This window comes from Mastigoproctus giganteus, chromosome 1 (assembly GCF_048544385.1).
Source record: "Mastigoproctus giganteus isolate SK-2022 chromosome 1, ASM4854438v1, whole genome shotgun sequence".
In the NCBI taxonomy this organism is placed as follows: Eukaryota; Metazoa; Arthropoda; class Arachnida; order Uropygi; family Thelyphonidae; genus Mastigoproctus; species Mastigoproctus giganteus.
The window spans coordinates 177,517,567-177,540,521 of record NC_143575.1 but is presented as its reverse complement, the minus strand read 5'-3'; the positions used below and the strand labels follow the sequence as shown (position 1 = coordinate 177,540,521).

The 22,955-nt window shown below is 38.0% G+C and overlaps 1 protein-coding gene across 1 annotated transcript in view; it reads right to left on the bottom strand.

Moving 5' to 3' along the window:
- The window catches only part of LOC150091323 (proto-oncogene tyrosine-protein kinase ROS-like), a 712,204-nt gene that overhangs the window by 321,875 nt on the left and 367,374 nt on the right, over positions 1-22,955 (bottom strand). Inside the window, exon 18 of the mRNA XM_090389969.1 lies at positions 5,530-5,699. Coding sequence (XP_090246095.1) covers positions 5,530-5,699 — 170 coding nt within the window. The remainder of the gene's footprint in view (positions 1-5,529; positions 5,700-22,955) is intronic.

Sequence of the window (22,955 nt, the reverse complement as noted above, 5' to 3'; positions counted from 1 at the left end):
AGGGTCATTACTAACAGATTAGAAAGAATACTTGATGAGAATTAACTGAAAGAGCAAGCTGGCTTTAGGACAGGATTCTCAACTATGGATCACCTTCACGCAATATCACAGCTAATGGAGAAAGCAAACGAATATAAAACACCATTATGCCTGGCATTTGTGGATTATGAAAAGGCATTTGACTCCATACAGCATAAGGCAATGTTTCGGGCACTGGAAAGACAAGGCATAGATACCCCATATATTATGATTTTGAAGAATATATATAAGAGTGCTACCTCCTTTATTAGCCTAGACAAAGACAGTAGCAAATTTAAAATCAAGAAAGGAGTTCGATAAGGAGACACAATATCTCCGAAGCTGTTTACTGCTGCCCTTGAGAAAACTTTCAGAAGATTAGACTGGTCGCAGAAAGGAGTCAATGTGAACGGAGAGTACCTAAACCATTTACGATTTGCAGATGACATTGTGGTCATAGGCCATGATCCCAAAGAATTAGAGGAAAATCTTAATCAGTTATGCACAGTTAGTAAGGATTTTGGACTAAAGATGAATATGGCTAAAACAAAAGTAATGATGAACAAGTATGCCACGGAAAGGGAAATAATGATTGAAGGAGCAGTAATTGAAAAGGTGGAGTCATATACTTATCTGGGTCAAGTTATTAGCTGTAATAATGATAAATGGCTGGAAGTCAAGAGAAGAATAAATTTTGGATGGATAGCATTCAGCAAATATAGTCACATACTGAAGAGCAATATCCCAGTTTGTCTGAAAAGTAAAATAATGAATCAATGTATACTCCCCACCATGACTTATGGAAGAGAAGCTGAGAACTACATAGCGAAGAATAGAACAAATCATATTGGGAATCAGACTGTTAGATAAGAAGAGAAACACATGGATTAGGCAGCAAACTCAAGTAAAGGACATTCTCATCAAAACTAAAGAACTAAAATGGTCTTGGGCAGGACACATAGCTCGAAGACATGATGACAGATGGACTAAGAAAATAACAGAATGGTACCCAAGAGGAGCTAGAAGAAAACTGGAAGACAAAGGCTGAGATGGATAGATGAAATTCATGAGTTTTTGGGTAGTAAATGGATGGCCAGTGCTCAAAACAGAAGGAACTGGAAAGTTGCTGGAGAGGCCTCCATCCTGCAGTGGATTGAAAATGGCTGATGATGATAATGAAGAGTTGGCAGTTAATTGATTTCTCCATTACTTTAGGAAGAGTAGAAGTAATTGCAATGTGACGATAATTGGATGGAAGGGATTTGTCACCCTTTTTAGGAACTGGCTGGATATGAGCAAATTTCTAAGCAGAAGGAAACACACCTTTGGAATAAGAAAGTGAAAAAAGGCGGCAAAGAACAGGAGTAAGTTCAGGAGCAGAGGTTTTGAGAACAAGTGGAGTAATATCATCAGGACCTGGAGCTTTCTTAGCATCAAGATTCATCCAAATCCTTCTGACATCCTTTTGGAGGAAGACCACAGGAGGCATTCAATGAAGCATGTTGGGAGGTGTTTTACCAAGATCATTAATACATGAGTTGAAAAAATGAAATAGGATGCTAGCAGGTCAGCTTTATCCTTGGCTGAAGTGGCAATAGAACCATCTGGTTTTGACAGAAGTGGGAGCAGAGATGGGCAAAATTTGTGGCCAATAGCTTTGGCAAGACACCAGAATGCTCAGCTATCATTAGGGCAAGAAGCAAGTTTTCTAATTTTAGCCTGTTCAAAATCTAGTTTTGACTGATTAATAACTGCTTTACGATTGTTGTGAGCTTTAGTATAGGCAGAAAATGAAACTGTAGAATTGGAAACAAGTCAATTACAATATGCAATGTTCTTCTCTTGAGCAGCCTTAGCACATTTATTGGAACACCAAGGTTTAGATAAAGGATGTGATTTTAAAGTGGATTGTTTGTTTGTTTGTTATTTGGTTTTTAGGAGCATTAGCAACTAATGCTATATTGCTCCGGGATATGCGGTGGTCATTCCTTGACCTTTCCGCATCCTCCGTATTTGGTGGTGATGGCTCGAACCCTGGTCTAAATCAAGAAGCATGTGCTACGCACTGCTGCTCCTTCCCACCTGGCTATGGAGGCACCCTTTAAAGTGGAGTGTGGAATAAAGGATTCCATTCCTTGAAGAATAGTTTCACTGACACGATCTGAGCAAACACTGACATCAGAAGTTTTGAAACAGTAATCTAACCAAGGAAAAGAAGAAAAGTAATCTTGCAGGTCATCCCATTTTGCATTCTTGTAATGCCAAACAATACGAGGTTGGGAATAGAGGCTAAATTGGAGAAGAGACAATCATCAAGTTGTGATCTGATGCGCCTAAAGGACCATTGACTTCGACCATGTACTTAGAAGGGTTGTTTGTGAGAAAAAGATCAAGCATGTTGGCAGTATGGTTAGGATTGTCCGGTACTCTTGTAGGTAAATGAATAATCTGTGCAAAATCATTAGCAAAAGCCTCAGCATTTTGACCAGCTGGGTCGGTATGATTAGAAAACGGAAGCCAGCTGGAGTTGTGAATATTAAAATCACCAAGGAAAATTACCTCACTCTTAGGAAAGTTGGACTGCAGAAAGTCAAGTTGCAAAGAGAGGAAGTCAAAGAGCTCCAAGTGATTAGTGGAATTGGGAGAACGGTAGAGACAACAGATGAATTTGATACAATGAGGTAAAGAGATTTTAAGCCAGAAAACATCAAAAAGATGAGATTCCAAATTACCAGTCTCTGACAGGGAATATCGAAATGGACATATGCACAAGTACCACCTTTGAGGCAAAAGGAATCATACAGTGAATAATTTGGGCAGCTGAGATGAGCAGTAGTTGAGTCAACTGATAACTGAGAAGCAGTCAGAAAAAAGTACATGGGGTTGGGAAGACTGTAAGTGGAAATGGACATAGTTGAGATTAGAATTTAGAACACATATCTTTGTGAAATGAACTAGGAAGTGTTTGGGAGATTTAAATCTTTTTGCAGATAAGCTTACTCTAGTAGTTTGACAATTTGTGGTGTATTAAATAGTAACAAAAATGGCAGGGGGGACATGCTGTAAGAAGTAATAAAATTTTTGGATATTGCATACACATGGTAAGAATATACCAAGATATTTGACATAATGTGGCCTCGACAATGCCCCCTGCATACACACTACTTGGGACTCCCTCCATTCGCTGTCTGGCAGAGTAGAGGTAGCAAAATTATGCGCTAGATGATCTGGAAGCCGCCTAAAGAGTTACCAATAGGTTAGATACAGTGTACTAACTAGCAGCTGACCTGTAAACACCAATTTAGAGCTGTACCCTTGAAATATAAGGAAGACTGCATCTCGCCATGATGTTCATCGTAACCTGCAAAGCCATCAGTCATACTACATGATGGAAGGGCTGAACCCAGGGAAGAGATGGGGAAGGGCTGACTGTAACTTAGCTCTGGAGACTAAACATGGGTTACCCCACTTCAAGCCTCCAATAAACGAAGTGGTGGTATTTGATGAGAGTCAACTACCACCTAGTATTGCCTGGTAACACAGAGCATTCCTCCATGTGGTGTTGTCACCACACCTTGACTCCTGCTTATGTTGATTCACACCTGGGTTGCCACTTACAGTGTGTTTGTGCATGGAGGTTATACCTAGGATTACTAACAGTTGCACCACAGTGAAGAATTTGGCTGTTACGGACCGTCCATGCACATTCGGGTGACATTCAAGTCAAGTCGACCCAACTTCGCCGAAGTTGGATCGACTTGACTTGAATGTCACCTGAATATCAGTTCTATAGACTCCCAGGTAGCAAGTACAGCTTGTCTTGCATATCTGAGAGAATGTCTGTGACAACCTCAAGGACTGAAGATAATCTAGATGATCCTGCAATGCTTCTTTAACCAGTGACTCCATTATTTTCCCTGGAACACAAGTTAAACCAACAGTTCTTATAGTTACTTGCAGTGGCGGATTACCCATTAAGGCAATGAGGCACATGCCTAGGGGCCCCCCAAGCCAAGACATTTTCCTATAGTGTTCTAAAATAGATTAATGTTTTCAGTAAATATCATAGAAATCTTGTTTAATTTAAGCGAAAATTTAAGCAAAAAATTGAAAAGTACAAAATTTCATTTATTTGCCACCTAACTTTTATTTATTTTTTATTCTTTTTTTTTTTTGGGGGGGGCCCCAAATATAATTTGCCTAGGGGCCCCAACTATCCTTAATCTGCTACTGGTTACTTGTGTCACCTTTTAAACAACCTTTGTGAATTGGTGATACATTTGCAGACCTCCAGTCCATGGGGATCTCTCCTGAGTCCAAGGAAGATCTCATAATTATGGCTAAGCGTTTGCTTACTTCATTAGCTGCTTCCTTTAATATAACTTGATAGATCTCATCCACCCCAGGTACCTTACTTATGTTTAACTTCAACAATTTCTCCTCCCCTTTGCTCTCGGTTATTACAAAATCACTCAGCTCCCTGTTAGAGTTTGATAAACTTCTGGCATTACCCTTATTGAGAATAACTCCTAATGTGTGAATGTAGATGCAAAATACTCATTCAGTTTATCAGCTACCTGAGCATGATCATCAACAGTCAGCCCATCTATGTTAAGTGGTCCAATCTGATTCATCTCTTTCCTTCTAGAGTTTACATAAGTAAAGAACTCTTTGCATCCTTTGCCAAAGATTTCTCGTAATCTGCCTTCGCCTGCCTAACCTCATTTGTGACTTGATTACAAATGTATATCTGCCATAAACTTCTGTGTCACCTGATAATTTACATGCATTTGATACATTTTTCTTCTCTGCTGCAAGTCTCATTAATTCATGTGACATCCATTTAGGCCTGAACCTTCAACTTGATAAAGGCTACTAAGCTTTTCATTCCAACTAAGTATTTCTTAGTGGGAATGAAAAGCCTAGTAGCCTCCAAGATTAAGTCCCTGAAAGCTTCCCATTTAGAATTCAACGTTGGTAACATCATCAGTTGATCCCAGTGTACAGAATTTAAAAACTGTCTGAAACCCCTGTAATCACCTTTACGAAAGTAAAAGCCCTTCCCTTTAGCTTTGATGGTAGTTACATCCCTAAGTAATTTCCATATCAATACATTGTGATCATTGTCACCCAGTGGTTCCTTTATCTGCAAATTGTTAATGCATGAATAATCACAAATAATGCATGAATAATATTATTCATAACACATAATGGAAGAGATTGGGGTTGATTACACTTCACAAAACTCTTATCACAGTGTTATTTTCATGTTCATAATTTGCCTGCAGGTGCCTCCGCAGCCAGGTGGGCAGAAGCAGCAGTGTGTAGCACATGCTTCTTGATTAGACAGGGTTAGAGCCCATGATCCACCAAATATGGGGGATGAAAAGGTCAGGGAATGACCACCGCATATCCCCAGAGCAATATGGTGTTAGTTGTTAATGCTCCTAAAAACCAAATAACAACAACAACAGCAACATAATTTGCCTCATATAAATAATCAATACTTACTGCAATATGAGATTCTGTAGGATCATCAAGTTTCATCTCATAAAGTACTGTTCCATAATTGATATTTGAAATGGGCTTCCAAGTAATATTAAAACCATTCCATGTTCCTTCAATTCGTATATCTTCAGTCCTAATCTGCAGTGGCACAACTGTAACTGATTTCATTTTATCTGGGGGGGGAATGGAGAAAAATCATAAAATAACTGGAAATAAATAACAGAAAAATAACTATTATATCTATATATTCATAGTGATTTATGATTGCAGAAAAATACAACAACTTGTAATTTAATGTGTTCTGATCATTAAAAGAACTGATACATTGATTTATTAGGAATGAAGGATATATGTGTGGTGTGACAGCCACCATATATATTCCCACATGTTCTTTAATTTAAATTTTTTCCTCTCAGAATCTGTATATACAAATCATATCTATTTAAACTATGCTTGCTTACTTTCTGTTGCTAATTCTTTTTGCAATCTTGAATATCTACAGATTTACTACAAAAATCTATTATAAAAACAGTTGAGGAAAAAAAAAAGGAGAAGTGAGAAATTTAATTCTGCTGTGTATATTCCCTTTTTATCTCTAACCTTTCGATGAGGTATCTTGCATATGGATGTTAAATAAAAGACAGTTGCATTAATACTGAGTGCAACTCAAGGAAGTGGTTGAACTACAGATGACAACAACATTCTTTCATTTATTGGCCTCACATTCTATTTGCATTCAGTTAACTCATTATGATGGTCAGATAACAGGGATCATGCATATTATGCCACAAATTGTGTGCATTCAGCGACTAGAATACAGGATAAAAAATTGAAAAAAAAAGAAAGGGTGGGGAGAAAACTGGCCCCAGCAAGGAACGGTGAGACTGTTAGCAACCCTAGGTATAATCCCATGTGCAAGTCCTGAAATACTGGAGGCGACAACCGAGGTGCGATCCAATGCAAGCAGGGGTCGAGGTGTCATAGAGGAATGCTGCCCCTCTGTGTTACCACCACTTTGCTTATTGGAGATTTGAAGTGGTGGAATCAATATTAGTCACTAGAGCAAAGCTCCGGCAACCCCCACACCCTCACAATTTCTTCCATCATGCAGTATGATTGATGCCTTTTGAGGTTATGATATACATCATGGCAAGATCTGATCTTCCTTACATTTCAAGGGTACAGCTCTAAGATAGTGTTCGCAGAACGGCCACTAAATAATCTAACAGACCAAACCCATTGGTAACTTTCTATCAATGTCAGCTACCTGAGCATGATCATCAAGTGGTAAGTGCTCATTCCCTCTCAATTTGTACATTAATTAACATTTCCAGATTTTTCCATTCATCAAAATTACAGAAAATTCTGTGATTCCAGAATTTTTTTTTTTTTTTCTTATTCTTTGCACTGATTGCTTTACCTTATTTTCATAATTTCCTTCTGTGCTTGAAAGAGGTGAATTTCACTAGCTATGTGCTTCCTTTCTGATCTGTCTTTATCTTTCTTATCAATAACCTCATTTTGTTTCTTCTCTAATATTTCCTCATAGTGGCTAAGTACCTCTACCATTCTGGCTTATGCCATTTAATATTTTAAAGTGTGATTAGAAACAGTGGTTCCAGGGATCCCATTCTGATAATCTAAATTTAATCATTAATCTTCTTCCTCTCTTGCAATTACCCTGAAATCCATTTAAGGATCTCAGCTGTGATTCCAACTATGACGTTAGTTAGTGCATTTGCATGATTACTACATAGTTGAATTTTTTTGACCAACCAAAGTTTACACATTGTTATTATTATTGTATCATCTCATTAAACTTCACCAGTTTCCCTCCTTATACTTCAAATAAGTAATGCACCCTCATTAAAGAAGCCTAAGTGTTGTCTGAGTGGTGGTGTTCAGCTGAAAATAAGTAACAGTAGTCTTCTCTAATTGGGAAGTGTTACTCATTTGAAGCATAAGGAGAGAAACTCATGAAGGATTTCACAATATGAGAGGTTAAAATAATGATGCCAATGTGCACACTTCAGTTTGTATAAAAAATTTCAACTATGTAGTAATGATGCAAGTGCACTAATTAATGTCATAGTTTGAATTTTACATAGGTTGGGGCTTTCTGCCCTAAAATATTATTAGTCTGTGGTCCAACATATTCCACCTAATAGATTAACCTCTCGTGTTGGACTGAGCTAAATGATTTGCAAAAATCAAAAGAGCAATGTAAAAATTGTAAACTCTAGAAGGAAGGGGATGAATCAGATTGGTCCACTTGATATCGATGGGTCAACTGTTGATGATTCTGCTCAGGTAGCTAACAAACTAAATGAATATTTTGCATCGACATTCACACATGAGGAGTTATTCAGCGAGGGGAATGCCAGAGGTGTATTCAACTCTGACAGTAAGCTAGAAAATCTTGTAATAACTGAGAGTAAAGTGGAGGAGAAATTGTTGAAGATAAATAAAAGAAAGGCACCTGGGGTGGATGGGACCTATCCAGTTATATTAAAGGAGGCAGCAAAGGAAGTAAGTAAACCCTTAGCCATAATTATGAGAGCTTCCTTGGACTCGGGGGAAGTACCCATGGACTGGAGATGTGCAAATGACCACAATTCACAAAGGAGGATAAAAGGGCGACACAAGTAATTATAGACCTGTTAGTTTAACTTCTTTTCCCAGAAAATTAATGGAGGCACTGGTTAAAGAAGCACTGCAGGATCATCTAGACAAGACTTCAGTTATAGCTCAGACACAGCATGGTTTTGTTAAGAGGAAGTCTTGCCTGACCAATTTGATTGGATACTATGATGCAGTCACAAAAGAACTGGATGCAGGGAATAACTTTGATATTATATACTTGGATCTTAGAAAGGCTTTTGATACTGTTGCACATGGAAGACTGCTGCACAAATTGGAGGCAAATTGCTGCTAGGGATAAAGGGGTGGTTGAGGGGGAGAAGACAGAGAGTGGTAATCAATGGACACTGCTCATCGTGGACTAATGTTATTAGTGGAGTCCCTCAGGGTTCAGTATTGGGTCCATTATTGTTTTCTGTATTTATAAATGATATTGATGATGGTATATCAAGCTTAATGTCCAAGTTTGCAGACGATACGAAGGTTGGCAGGGTTGTCAAGGACACTACTAACACTATGCTACTGAAACAGGATCTGGAAAGGCTGAGCGGATGGGCTGAGAGGTGTGGCAAATGAAGTTTAACATTGACAAATGTAAAGTACTACATATGGGAAACAGCAACCCCAGAGCAACGTATCAACTCTGTGGTACTACACTGACAGTGGTAGAGAATGAAAGGGACCTGGGGGTGGTTGTGCAGGCAGATATGAAGTTTTCTGAGCAGTGCAGACGGGCTCCAAGAGTAGCTCATGGTGTATTGTCGATGATATATAGGAATTTTTCTAGCAGGGATAAGGAGGTGATTATTCCCGTGAATAAGGCAATGGTCAGGCCACACCTAGAGTACTGTATACAGGTCTGGAGGCCTCATTTCAAGAAGGATGTAGAGATGCTGGAACGAGTACAGAGAAGGGCGACAAGATTGGTGAATGGAACAAAGGGGTGCTCTTACGAAGAAAGGCTTAAGTTTTGCAAATTTCAGTGTCTGGAGACTAGGCACCAGCGAGGTGATTTGATAGAGGTGTATAAAGCTTTGAATGGTTTGAGCATGCTCAATGCTGATGGGATTCTTCCTCTTGCTCAGAATAATCACCTGAGAGGGCATAAATTCAAATTCAGGAACGACAGATGTAGGATAGACGTGAAGAAATTTGCCTTTAGCCAGCGGGTGGTTGGTTGGTGGAACAGACTTCCATCCCTTGTCGTGGGGGTTGATAGCCTGAATAAGTTTAAGGCTCAGCTGGACAGGTATTGCGAACGAACAGAGGGCTGAAGTGGAAGTGGTTATTTTTTATTTATTTATTATTATTTTTTTTTGGCTGATGCTGCATAAGCTTGCTGTCTTGCATCAAATGCCTCTACTAATGCTAATGCTAATTAATTTCTATAATATCCAGTTTATTACTGACTATCAAAATGGATTGGTTAAACAAAATTTTCACTTTATAAAGCCACAGCATGTTAACTTCAGAATACCATTTCCATCTAGGTGCACCCCCCCTCACCGTATTTCTTGCTGCCATGAATTTCAATGATTAACGAGGTCAGAATGATGAGTTTGTAGTACCCACTTTCCTCTTAGAAATATCTTTAATGCATTGGCAATATGGCATTTCTCCAATTCAATCTCTCCTGAGCAATCAGTGACAACTTCATAATTAATCTTAATGTTTCAATGACTGTTACTAGATATATGCCATCGACTTCAGGTACCTGTAGAAAGTTTTTCTAACAATCTTCTGTGATTAAAATATTGCCAATTTCATATATAACAAAGAGAAACTAAAAATAATGATCGAAGAAAATACCCATTCAATTCATCAGCAATGTCAGCTCGGTTATCTAAGAATTTATCACACATCCATTATATGAGGTTCTGATCTGATTCTGTTTCCTTCTTTGTATTTATATACAGAGTGCTGTGGCTCGGAAAACTGAGGAGGGGGTGGTTATTCTCTAAATCATGGCCTCATGAAATGTACTACTTCTTTGATGGTTGCAGATCTATCTATGTGTGTGTTCGATATAGAGTGTGAGGCTATTAGGCATCACCTCAGCATTTTGATGGGTGTTTATGGGAGCTTTAAGAACAGGGTGGATGCCCTTGAAGGAATTAAGTTGGGTCCATCAAGGTCAGCTGCTTACCTCAAAGCTAGAGCTTGCACTTGCGAATCAGGCAACACAATGGCAACCACCAAAGCAGAATGCACTGGACCCACAGGATGCAACCATTTTTGGTGACTCTATTGTCAGGGAAATGGGAAATACATTGCACAAACAGGATAGGTGGAATAGGACCAGGGTATATCTGCCAGGGACAAAAGATATAATGTTGTAGAGCAGATATTTTAAGGACATGAAAGGTGATGTTGCTGTACACATTGGCACTAATGACAGTAAGAGTAGGAGATCTGAGGACTTAAACCAGTACAAAGCAATGTTAAGAAAAAGTCATGAGTTAGGGTTAAATTTGAAAGAGTCTGCATTTCTGCTCAGGCAGGATGGTGGGGGTGGGAGGGGGAGAGAGAGATTGTGCAAGCCTCACGGGGTAGAATTTTTCTCAGCATGATATGTGCTTGTTAATAGGAGCAACTGCTTCTACAGGGATGGAATACACTTAAATAGCTCTAGTAGTGCAAAAATGTGTGCTGATGCTGTCGACGCAGCATTGTTAAGTGGGTCAGAAAATTGCTAGCTTAAGGGAGGATTAAACAGACTAACAAGAATAGCCACAGACAGATGTGAAAGTGATTCTTGAACTGCTTCTATTGGAATATGCAGCAGCCCAGAAAGCAAGATACCAGGGATTCAAAGGCCTGCTGTGGTTCATGATGGAACAAGGAAATACATGGGCTGTATTAAAGTAACTAAGAATAGGCGAATACTAGGAGCACAGTAAATCAATTTGATGAATTTAAAGTGCTGGCCAAGTCATTTAAATGCAGACATTGTGGGGATATTAGAGACATGGTATCGTTCAAATATAAGGGATGCAGATGGGAAGTATGATGTATACAGAAAGGACATTTATTTATTGCAGTGAGCAGCCCCAGCCAAACCATGGCAACTCCATGTGTTTCTGTGTAGACACCATACAGATAAAAGACAATCAGTGCAGTAGTGAATGTGTATCATAGTGTAGTGTTGGATTATGTTGTTCATGTTGAGTGACTAGTGGACATGGCAAGCTAGTTTACATCCCTGACATGTGGAGCCAGTCTAGGAATCTATTATCTAGTACTGATGCTTACAAACCAAGCTGGTTAATCTTCTAATGATAAAAATGCTATAGTAGTGCGAAGAAAGGTACAGAAAGAAGAGAAAAGATGAAAGAAAACAAGAAGACTAGTCAGAAGGTGAAGGAAGAGAAAAACACAAAGACGCTCCTCACAGAGAGTCACATCCCAACAGAAGCATTAAAAAAAAAGTCTCTTTCCAACTGCCATGACATCTGAAACAATTCACATTAATTACTATGCACAGAATGAGATGAGGAATGATTTGAAGCTGAACAATTAGCACAGGTAGGCTACACCACACATTCAATCTTCTCAATTCTTTGTTCTCAATCTTCTACAGTCAGGCATTCATATCAGAAGTGATATGTATGCCTGATTGTAGAAGATTGAGAACAAATTTTTCTTCTGCAAATTCTTAAAGCATGAAGAATCACTGTTGATGTTCAAATCAAGAATGGTTGCTTTCTTAATATGCTGCTGTAGAAACCAGTCATTCAAGAAATCCACAAAAGTACTGCTAATATATGAGTGACCAACCCAAAAGTTCCAATCAATATCTGAAAAGTTGAAAAGGGAGTTTGGAACGAGATTATCTCCATGTGGGCTAAGTTTTTATGGTTCCAGCTAATAGCGAAGTTTTCTTAAATTTTTACCATTTTATTGACTTAATTGGCATATTAATTTATTTTCTAGAGTAACTTTATATTCCTAGTTATGATACTTAGTTTATTTTGAACTTAGATAGAAATTTTGTAAGTTATTACTTAGTATTGGTAAAACTTGTACCATTCAAAATTTGCTGCCATTGTTGTAGTATCAATAGGAATAGTGTAACGTATATCTCGAACTTGATAAAGTAAGTTATAACATGAAATTAAGTTATAACATACATTAAGTAAGTTATAATATTAAGTAAGTTATAACATACCACTGTAGTAGGAATCTGTTAGCTTACTATAGTATTGGCAATTAATCAATTAAATTTATAAATCCTTTTAATTTTTATTGTTAATTAAATTGTATTTAAAGGGAAATCATGCCAGAGACTAGAGCAGCAAAGCAACTTGCACAAAGTAGCAAAAGTGCTGTGGTTTGGGGGAGAACTGAAGAGAGCAATTCTCCAATGCATCAGAGTCTAAAAAAATGTGCAAAATGAGACATGTTTGTGGATTTCTCTCGAACAGGATATGATCTAGCTACAGAGGATGTCTTTGTGTGTGCTAGGCACAGAGATTGTGAAGAAATTAGGCGGAAACTCAGCATTCTGATGGGCATCTATGAGATGTTGAAGAGTCAGGTAAATGCCCTCGAAGGAATTAAAATGGGGGCCCATCAAGCTCTCAGCTGCTCAACTCAATGCCAGATCTCACTTTTGTGCACCAGGCAACACAGTGGCAATCTTCAGTGCAGGATGTGATGGTCCCACAGAAGCTAATTATTGTCGGTGACTCAATTGTCAGAGAAATGGGAAATATATTGTCCAAAAAGGATAGGTGAAATAGGACCAGGGTATATCTGCCAGGGACAAAAGTTGATGATGTTGCAGAGCGGATATCATCTTTTAAGGGCATAAAAAGTGATATCGTTGTACCTGTTGGCACTAATGTGTGTTATGGGGGTTTAACAGCACATAAGCTGCTGTGGCTATAATGCGTTGACACTAATGACATTAAGTGTAGGTGATCTGCGGATTTACTCAGCATGTACAGGTCAATGTTTAAAAAAAAGTTGCGAGTTGGAGTTAAATTTCAAAGTGTCAGCAATCCTGCCAGACACGATAGGAGAGAGTATATGATGAAAACCTTGTCAATCTACTTGGACCTGGAGAGACTGTGCAGGGCTCATTATTGTTATTATTATTAGCCATATGGTACAAGGAAGCCTGAGGCTTATGCTGCACCAGCCAAAAAAATTTCCCTGAGTTACCCTGAGAGAGAGAGAGAGAAGTAGAAAGGAATCACCAAGAAAGAGAAGAATGATGACATCCAGCTCAGGACCCTGGGTTTGCCAAGCCCATACTCACCAGATGTAAGCCCCCGGGGTTTTGGGGTAGAATTTTTCTCAGCATGGTCTGTGCTTGTTAACAGGAGAGACTGCTTCTACAGGAATGGGATACACTTAAATAGAAAAGGTGTAAGAATATTTGCTGATGCTACTGAGGCAATATTAGGCGGGTCAGAAAACTGCTAGTATGGGGGGGGGGATTCACAGACTAATAGGGTAACAGTAGCTGGAGATTTTAGGAGGTTCTGGGAGTCACGAAACAAGTAAATACATGGGCTGTGTTAGAGTAACTAAGAGTAAGAACAGGTGCATGTATACTTGCATGTACACCAATGCTAGGAGTAGAGTAAATAAATTTGATGAATTTGAAGTGCTGGTTAAGACATTCAAAGCACATACTGTTGGAATATCACAGATGTGGTGTCACTCAGATATAATGGATGGAGAATTGGAATTTGGGGAGTACAATGTGTACAGAAAGGATAGACAGGATAGGGTGGGAGGAGAGGTTATCTTGTTAGTTAAGAAACACATAAAGTATAAAGATGTGCATCCAGTTGACATAGATGGACAGTGCAATGTTGAGTGAGTCTGGTGTGACATAAGAACTAGGAAAGCAAAAATGAGGGTAGGAGTTGGTTATGGGCCTAATGACTGTGATGAGTACAATGAACAATTATACAGAAATGAGTGAGCCAGAAAATCAGACTGTCTTATAATAGGGGATTTTAACTTCCCAGATATAGACTGGAACTTATGGGTTGCGAACTCTCATACTAGCAAAGCTTTTGTGGATTTATTGGATGATTGTTTTCTACAGCAGCATGTTAGAGAGGCAACAAGAGAAACACTCTTGATCTGATTATCAGCATTGGTTATTCATGCATTAAGAATTTGGAGATAAAGGAACCACTAGGTGGCAGTGATCACAGTGTATTGATATGGGATTTACTTCAAAATGTAACTACCATCAGGGGTAAAGGGAAGGGTTTTTACTTGCGTAAATGTGATTACATTGGTCTCAGAGATTTTTTTAAGTTCTGTACATCAGTGTATCAGTGGAACCAACCGATGATATTACCAACAGCAAATTCTAAATGGGAAGCATTCAAGGAAGTAATTTTGGAAGCTACTAGGATTTTTGTTCCAACTAAGAAATACTGCTCTAGGTTTAGGGCCAAACGGATTTCAGATGAACTAATGAGACTCGTAGCAGAGAAGAAAATTGCATGGGATGTACATAAATTGTCAGGCGACACGAAGCCTATGGTATATATAAGTTAGTCTGTAATCAAATCACAAAGGAGGTTACGCAAGCGAGGGCAGATCATGAGAAATCTTTGGCACAGCATGCAAAGAAAAACAGCACAGACTTCTTTACTTATATAAACTCTAAAAGGAAGGGGATGAATCAGATCAGTCCACTTGATATCAATGGATTGACTATAGATGATCATTCTCAGATAGCTGCCAAACTAAATGAGTATTTTACATCTACATTCACACATGAGGAGTTATTCAAGGAAGAGAGGGCCAGTTGTTTATCAAACTCTAACTGGGATTTAAATGATTTTGTAATAACTGAGAGCAAAGTGGAGGAGAAACTGAAGTTAAACATAAGAAAGGCACCTGGGGTAGTTTGGATCTATCCAGTTATATTACTGTTATTTGGTTTTTTTTTAGGAGCATTAGCAACTAAGGCCATATTGCTCCGGGGATATGTGGTGGTCTCCAATTATATTAAAGGAGGTGGCAAAGAAAGTAAGCAAACCTTTAGCCATAATTATGGGTACATTCTTGGATTCAGGGGAAGTCCCGACAGACTGGAGTTATGCAAATTTATCTCTAATTCACAAAAGGGGATCAGAGGGTGACACAAGTAATTAAAGACCTGTTAGTTTGACTTCTGTTAAAGAAGTCAAAGATAAAAGTTAAAGAAGCACAGCAGAATCATCCAGACAAGACAGCACTAATAATTCAGACACAGCATGGGTTTGTTGGGGAAGTCTTTACTATGCCTTGGTCAGAAAAACTAGTGTACAAAAACCCATTTGGATTTAGTTGTAATGTTTGTGATCGTTTATGGTTTCAATTAGATTTGAAACCATTTCCAATGACTTCATATGAATTATTTCAAAATGAATTTCATTTACAAGAAGTGAGTACTTTCATGACATGTAATACATGTCATACTTCATTAAAAGAGGGACAGATACCAACTATTTCCACGTCAAATGGATTTATATATCCAACATATCCTACTCATTTGCCTCCAATGGATGTTGTAACTGAGCATTTGATATCAACTACAATTACCCTTTATGCAAATTCGTCATTTACGTTATGAACATGGGCAATATGGGATCATTGGACAAGTAATAAATGTACCAGTTAATGTAAATATGATGGTTCATCAACTACCTAGAGAATTAGTTGACGATTATGCCATTAATGTACATATAAAACGAAGACTCATACATAAATCATCATTTCTACAAGGATGTGTGTGCAGAAGAAAATAGTGAAATATGGTTACGGTATTTGATAAATTCACCTTTGTATAAATTCTACAGCATAAAACTGAGTGACGATTTCTTGGGGACAAATGATGATAGTGAACAGCAACATTCAGATGAAATTGTGGAACGTGTCAACAATGATGATGCACTATTGTTAATTCAACAACAAACATTATTATGGTCTGAAGATACACTGATGAGCCAAAACATTATGACCAGTGAGTCATTATGTAAATTGAAGCAACTGCAGGTGAACTACGGTGTGTGTGGGTTGAGACTTGGTAAAAAAAAAAAAAAAAAAACTGATACTGAGCTCTGTTAATCAGTGTTACTCTTGTTCTTCAAATAGGAAAGCCAACGGACTTAAGCGAGTTTGACAAAGGCCAAATTGTAATGGCCAGACAGCTGGGTCAGAGCATATCCGAAACGGCATGGCTGGTGGATACTAACCACGGCTGGCTCACGGCCAGCCGTGGTTAGTACCTACCGAAAGTGGTCCGAGGTGGGAAAACCCGTGAACCACCGGCAAGGTGTTGGACGACCCAGCTCATCGATGCTTGAGGTGAGTGAAAGCTCTCCTGGATGGTACATGGCAACAAAAGGGCAACTGTGGCACAATTTGCCGGTAATTGGAATGCTGGTAACAGGAGTAATGTGTCACAACACACAGTACATCGAACCCTGCTGGGAATGGGCTGCACAGCCACAAGCTTCTCTGAGTGCCCATGCTAATCACGGTTCACTGGCAACAGTGCCTACAATGGTCATACGAGCATTGAAACTGGAACTTGAATGATTGGAAGAAGGTCGTCTGGTCCGATGAATCATGTTTCGTGTTGCACCATATGGATGGCTGGGTAGGTGTGCATCATTTACCTGGGGAAGTGATGGCACCTGGATGCACTGTGGGACGAAAACAAGCCGGTGGTGGCAGTGTCATGTTTTGGGCAATGTTCTACTGGGATACCCTGGGTTCAGTCATCCATGTGCCGGGCACTCTAACGTCTACCACCTACCTAAACATCATTGCTGACCAGGTACACGCTTTCATAGCAACAGTCTTCCCCTCTGGTGGAGCCATCTTTCAGCAGGATAATGTGCCATGCCACACTGCCTGGATTGTTTGAGACTGGTTCACGGAACATGAGGAAGACTTCCAAGTATTGCCCTGGATTCTAAATTCCCCAGACATAAATCCCATCGAGCATCTGTGGTTTGTGTTGGAACATCAACTCCGATCTGTGGTGTCTCAACCATGGACCTTACAGGAGTTAAAGGATCTGCTGGTTACATGTTGGTACCAGATACCACAAGACACATTTAGAAATCTTGTAGCGTCCACGCCTTGCTGGGTATGAGCTGTTTTAGCTGCATGTGGACCAATATCATATTAGGTAGGTGGTCATAATGTTTTGGCTCATTGGTGCAAATATTTATGTATAGCACCAGGTCAGAAATTATCTCCAACAAGTTTCATATTTGATATATATGCAGAAGAACTTTCTTTTCCAGCTATATATTTGGGACATGCACAAGAAGTTAAAAATGGATTGAAAACTACTTCCTTTATGATGGCATCAAGTGAAATTCGTAGATCTGATTGTTGTGGAGTAACTTCCCAACGTTTGCTATATATGGAAATGAAAATTATGCAAATGTGTACCGAAAATTTGCAAATTGCATTTAAATCTACAAATGCTTTAGTTGCAGATGAAATCCATGAAGTGGTTGCACAAGATTTATGCCACGGATATCATTCTGAAGAACAATTAGCAAGTATGCAAAATAAAATTCATAAAATGTCAGTGACTGAAACTGCAGGACTTCCATACATTTTACCATTATTGAAAAGAAAACTGTACATGATTACTACAAATATAGATGTGGTCGATGGATTGGTAAACAGTGCAATCAGTACTTTAGTATATTTCGAATTTGAGGACGATGAAACAATTAAACGAGTATGGATCAAATTTCCTGAGTCAAAAATATGACATAACCTTCAATATCGTTATAAACAATATGTGAAAGATAAACATTTATCTGGTCAATCCGTACCTATTATAAAACAATTAACTACAATTCCATTCAAGAACAATAGGAAATTAACATGTAGACATACACAATTTCCTTTAGTATGTGCTTGTGCTTAGACTATACATAAATCTCAAGGAGGGACCTTCGACAAAGTTATAAATAATTATGAGAAAGATCATCAACAGCAACTTGTATACGTGGCATTATCTCGAGTGACCTCATTGCAAGGTTTTTATATTACAAATCCCTGCAATGATTTTGCATTTTACCATGGCAAAGTTACTAGTAATATAGAACTTCATGCTGAACTAGATCGCTTGAAAAATAATAAGCTACTGTCTCTACAGGATGAACTGCAAGATTTCATACAAAGTGGTATATCTATATCATCGATGAACATATAAAGTTTACGGACCCATGTTCGAGATATCGAAATGGACACAATCTTACAGCAATCCAAAATATTGATATTAAGTGAAACATGATAATGATGAACATATATTACTTAAACCATTCCAATGTGTGATTCAATTTAACAGGTCGGATGTTCGTAGTGGTGGTGTTGCAATATATCAACTTGAAGGTTCAACTATCATCAGTACATCACATATCTTTGCACAACATAATAGCAGCAATATGACAGTGGTATCAGATGAAATTGGAGACATTTGTGGATCTTTGTGCAAATTCAATAGTGAATCTATTTTCATCGTTGCCATATACATCACTCCAGGGGATGTTGTTAGATATAATTCAAAAATTCATAAACAAGAATTTGATGCTATATTCCACTGAAAGTGCAAAATTATTGGAAGAGCCACTGGATTGTATACCTATAATTCTCGCTGGTGATTTCAATCTAGAATTAAATTCTGAGGCACGAAAGAAGTTTTATAAATTTATGAAAGATGTCTTCAATTTAGATATTAAGTCAAATACTTTAGTAAATACTACACGTAACGGAATGACAATCGATGGAGCATTCACTCGGGAATTAAAATCATTTGAGTGTCAAAATTATATATCTTATTTCAGTTACCATACGCCAATAATTTTAGTGTTATTACAATATATTTTATACGAATTATTTCAATGTACACTAATAAAATTAAAAATTCTATTCATTGTATTTCACTATATTGAAATTATTTTTTCAATAAAAATAATGCAGCAATACTTTTTTTATTTATTTTGCTGTACCAGTTTCATAATGAGTTCCAGCAGTAAAGACGTTTTTGACGACCACTGCTGTAACATTATCAGTGACACTGTCAGTCTCAGAGTAGAGTGGCAGCAACTCATTATGTACCTGGTACATAATTTTTTTAATATATTATTATCTTATTGCCTCACCAATTTTACTTTTTTATTACCTTTATTACCTTACCAATTAACAAAATTAAATGATAAGTGAAAATCGGGAGAATATTTTCCACAAGTTGGCAAAATAAAAATAAATTTATGCCTACACACAGCTTAATTAATACTGTAATATGTACATACTAATCAAATGATATTTCTATTCACCATCTTTTTTTTTATGGGTTGTAAAATTCAAAACAGTAAAAATAATAAGCAATCAATAACAAAGAACACAGCATACACAAATTGCAACTAACACATACTGCAATAATTAAAGACAAACACCAGCCAAGGAATAAAAAAATTTTTACTATAAAAATAATGTGATACATTATCAGAAATATTACAATAAATTACGATAAAACGTTAAAAATATAGTTAAAAATATACCGAAGCAATAAAATTATCTAAAATAAACGGATTAAAAGCGATAAAACCTGAAGCTTTTGGAGACTGCTGTCTCCTTCTTCAACAGTATACTATTACTGCTATGACACATCCTTAAGTGTGCACAAGTGAGATTCAGAGTAACACGTTTATGAAGCTTAAAAAATAGGAATGAAGAGAAGATTCTGAAAATTTATGTTTTTGTTACGAATAAAGATTTCATGGAAGGGGGAAACACATTTCACCAAAATAACGTAAAAACCCACAGAATTCGAGCTATTGGTATTATCACAAATGCAACAGGATCGAGGTTACCACCCGTTTATAATAGATTGCACTATCGGAAAAGCCAGATAAACCAGAAACTGCTAATTGTTTTTATTGTTTTATGGTAGTGACCTCCAGAAAAGTGCTTTATAAAAATATCACAAAGGCATTCAAAACTGATTCTTATAACAGAACATATGATAACGATGAAAGTGTAGTGAATTTTAATGATTTGAATCGGTTTTTTGAAATTGGATTCTATAAAGCAGCTGATTCTACTAACCAGTGATCATGTTAACTGGTGTTTACTTATTTCACTTTAAAGTGGGCTTACGGTTGTCTCCAAATGGACCATGTGGTCTTTCCTCTCAGCCAATAGCAGGGTTTGTAAACGTGTTGGCTGCATGTTTTGTTTTTGCATCCTTTAGTTGAAGTGATTTTTCGTGTTGTGCTTATCTGACATAAACTTACTGTATTGTACATACAACATTGTGAAAACTAATAATATGTTCCCTAAAGAGTGCATTAAGATTCAACTTCAGAGGTCTTGGAATGAATTGCCAAAAAAACAATGTGTTACTGGGTTCACATTACAATATTTTCATGATACAATGGTGTCTCTGGAATGGAACATTTATTGTTCAATAAATCATTGACAGGACACCACGAGTTTCTTGGCCAGCTGTTTACACTGCTCAGAGAACTTCACATCTGCCTGTATTGTAACTGATCCTGTTCTTCCTGTACTGGTTTTAATTTAACCCCACAATGGTGCACAAATTATTTTGGGGTTACTATTCCCCCAAGTGTAACACCTTGCATTCTGCTACATGAAACTGTCACCCTCGGAAAGGGAAAATGAGAGTAGGAGTATGTTATAGGCCTAATGACTCTGATGAGTACAATGAACAGTTGTGCAGAGAAATAGAATGGCCATTAAATCAGAATATCTTGTAACGGGCCATTAAATCAGAATATCTTGTAATTTTTAACTTTCCAGATACTGACTGGACTTGCGAGTTGGTCACTCACATGCTAGCAAGGCATTTGGGAATTTGTTGGAGGATGTTTTTTACAGCAACATGTTCCAGGGGCAACCAGAGGGAGTAATACCTGTGTCTGATTACCAGCAGTGATTATTCATGCATTAAGAATTTGCAGATAAAGGAACCACTAGGTGACAGTGAACACAGCACAGTGTACTGATGTGGGATTTACTTAAAGATGTAACTACCATCAAAGGTAAAGGGAAGAGTTTTTGTTTTTGTAAAGATTACTACAGTGGTCTCAGACAGTTTTTAAATTCTATACAGTGGGATCAACTGATGATGTTACCAATGGTGAATTCTAAATGGGAAGCTTTCAGGGATTTAATCTTGGAGGCTACTAGGCTTTTCAAGGTGTAGGCCTAAATGGATGCCAGATGAATTAATGAGGCTCGTGGAAGAAAAGAAAAATGCATGGGATGCACATAAATTATCAGGTGCCACAGAAGCCTATGGCAGATATAAACTAGTCTGTAATCAAGTCACAAAGGTGGTTAGGCAGGCGAAGGCAGATTACGAGAAATCTTTGACAAAGGACGCAAAGAAAAACAGCAAAGAGTTCTTTACTTATGTAAACTCTAGAAGAAAGGGGATGAATCAGATTGGTGATCTGATTCATCCCCTCCATAGATGGTTTGACTATTGATGATCCTGCTCAAGTAGTAGATAAACTGAATGACTATTTTGCATCTAAATTCACATATGAGGAATTATTCAAGGAGGGGAATGCCAGAAGTTTATCAAAGTCTAACAGGGAGATATAAGTGATTTTGTAATAATTGAGAGCAAAGTGGAGGAGAAATTGTTGAAGTTAAACATAAAAAAGGCACTGGGGCAGATGGAATCTATCCAGTTATAATGAATGAGGCAGCAAGGGAAGTAAGCAAACCCTTAGACATAATTATAAGAGCATCCTTAGAGTCCTGGAAGATCCCCATAGACTGGAGATGTGCAAATGTATCCCCAATTCACAAAGGGGGTTCAAAGGGTTACACAAATAAATATAGACCTATTAGTTTAACTTCTGTTCCAGGGAAAATAATGGAATTACTGGTTAAAGAAGTGATACAGGATCACCTAGACAAGATGGCAGTAATAGATCAGACACAGCATGGGTTTGTTAAGAGGAAGTCTTGTCTGGCCAATCTGATTGGATACTAAGATGTGGTCACAAAGGAACTGGATGCAAAAAATAATTTTGATATCATATACTTGGATTTCAGGAAAGCTTTTGATACTGTTGCACATGGAAGACTGCTGCATATTTGATGCTTTCTTGCATCAAATGCCTCTACTAATGCTAATGCTAATAAATTGGAGAGCGGTATGGCATTAAGGGCAAGTTACTGCAGTGGATAAAGCGATGGTTGAGTGGGAGATGGCAGAGAGTGGTAATAAATGGACATTGCTCTACATGGACTAATGTTATTAGTGGAGTGCCCCAGGATTCAGTGCTGGGCCCATTGTTGTTTTGTGTATTTATCAATGATATTGATGAAGGTATATCAGGCTTAATGTCCAAGTTTTCAGATGATAAAAAGGTTGGCAGGGTTGTTAATGACAGTATGCTACTGCCACAGGATCTAGAAAAGTTAGGCAGATGGGCTGAGAAGTGACAAATGAAGTTTAACATTGACAAATGCAAAGTACACCATATGGGTAGCAGTAATCCAAGAGAATCATACTAACTGTGTGGTACTACACTACGGAGGTGGAGAATGAAAAAGATTTGGGGGGGGGTAATTGTGCAGTCAGCTATGAAGTTCTCTGAGCAGTGCAGACGGGCTGCCAGAGCAGGTCATGGAGTTTTGTTAATGATGTATAGGAATTTTGCTAGCAGAGAGGAGGTGATTATCCCCTTGTATAAGGCAATGGTCAGGCCACAAAGCTTGAGTACTGTATACAGGTCTGGAGGTCTCATTTTAGG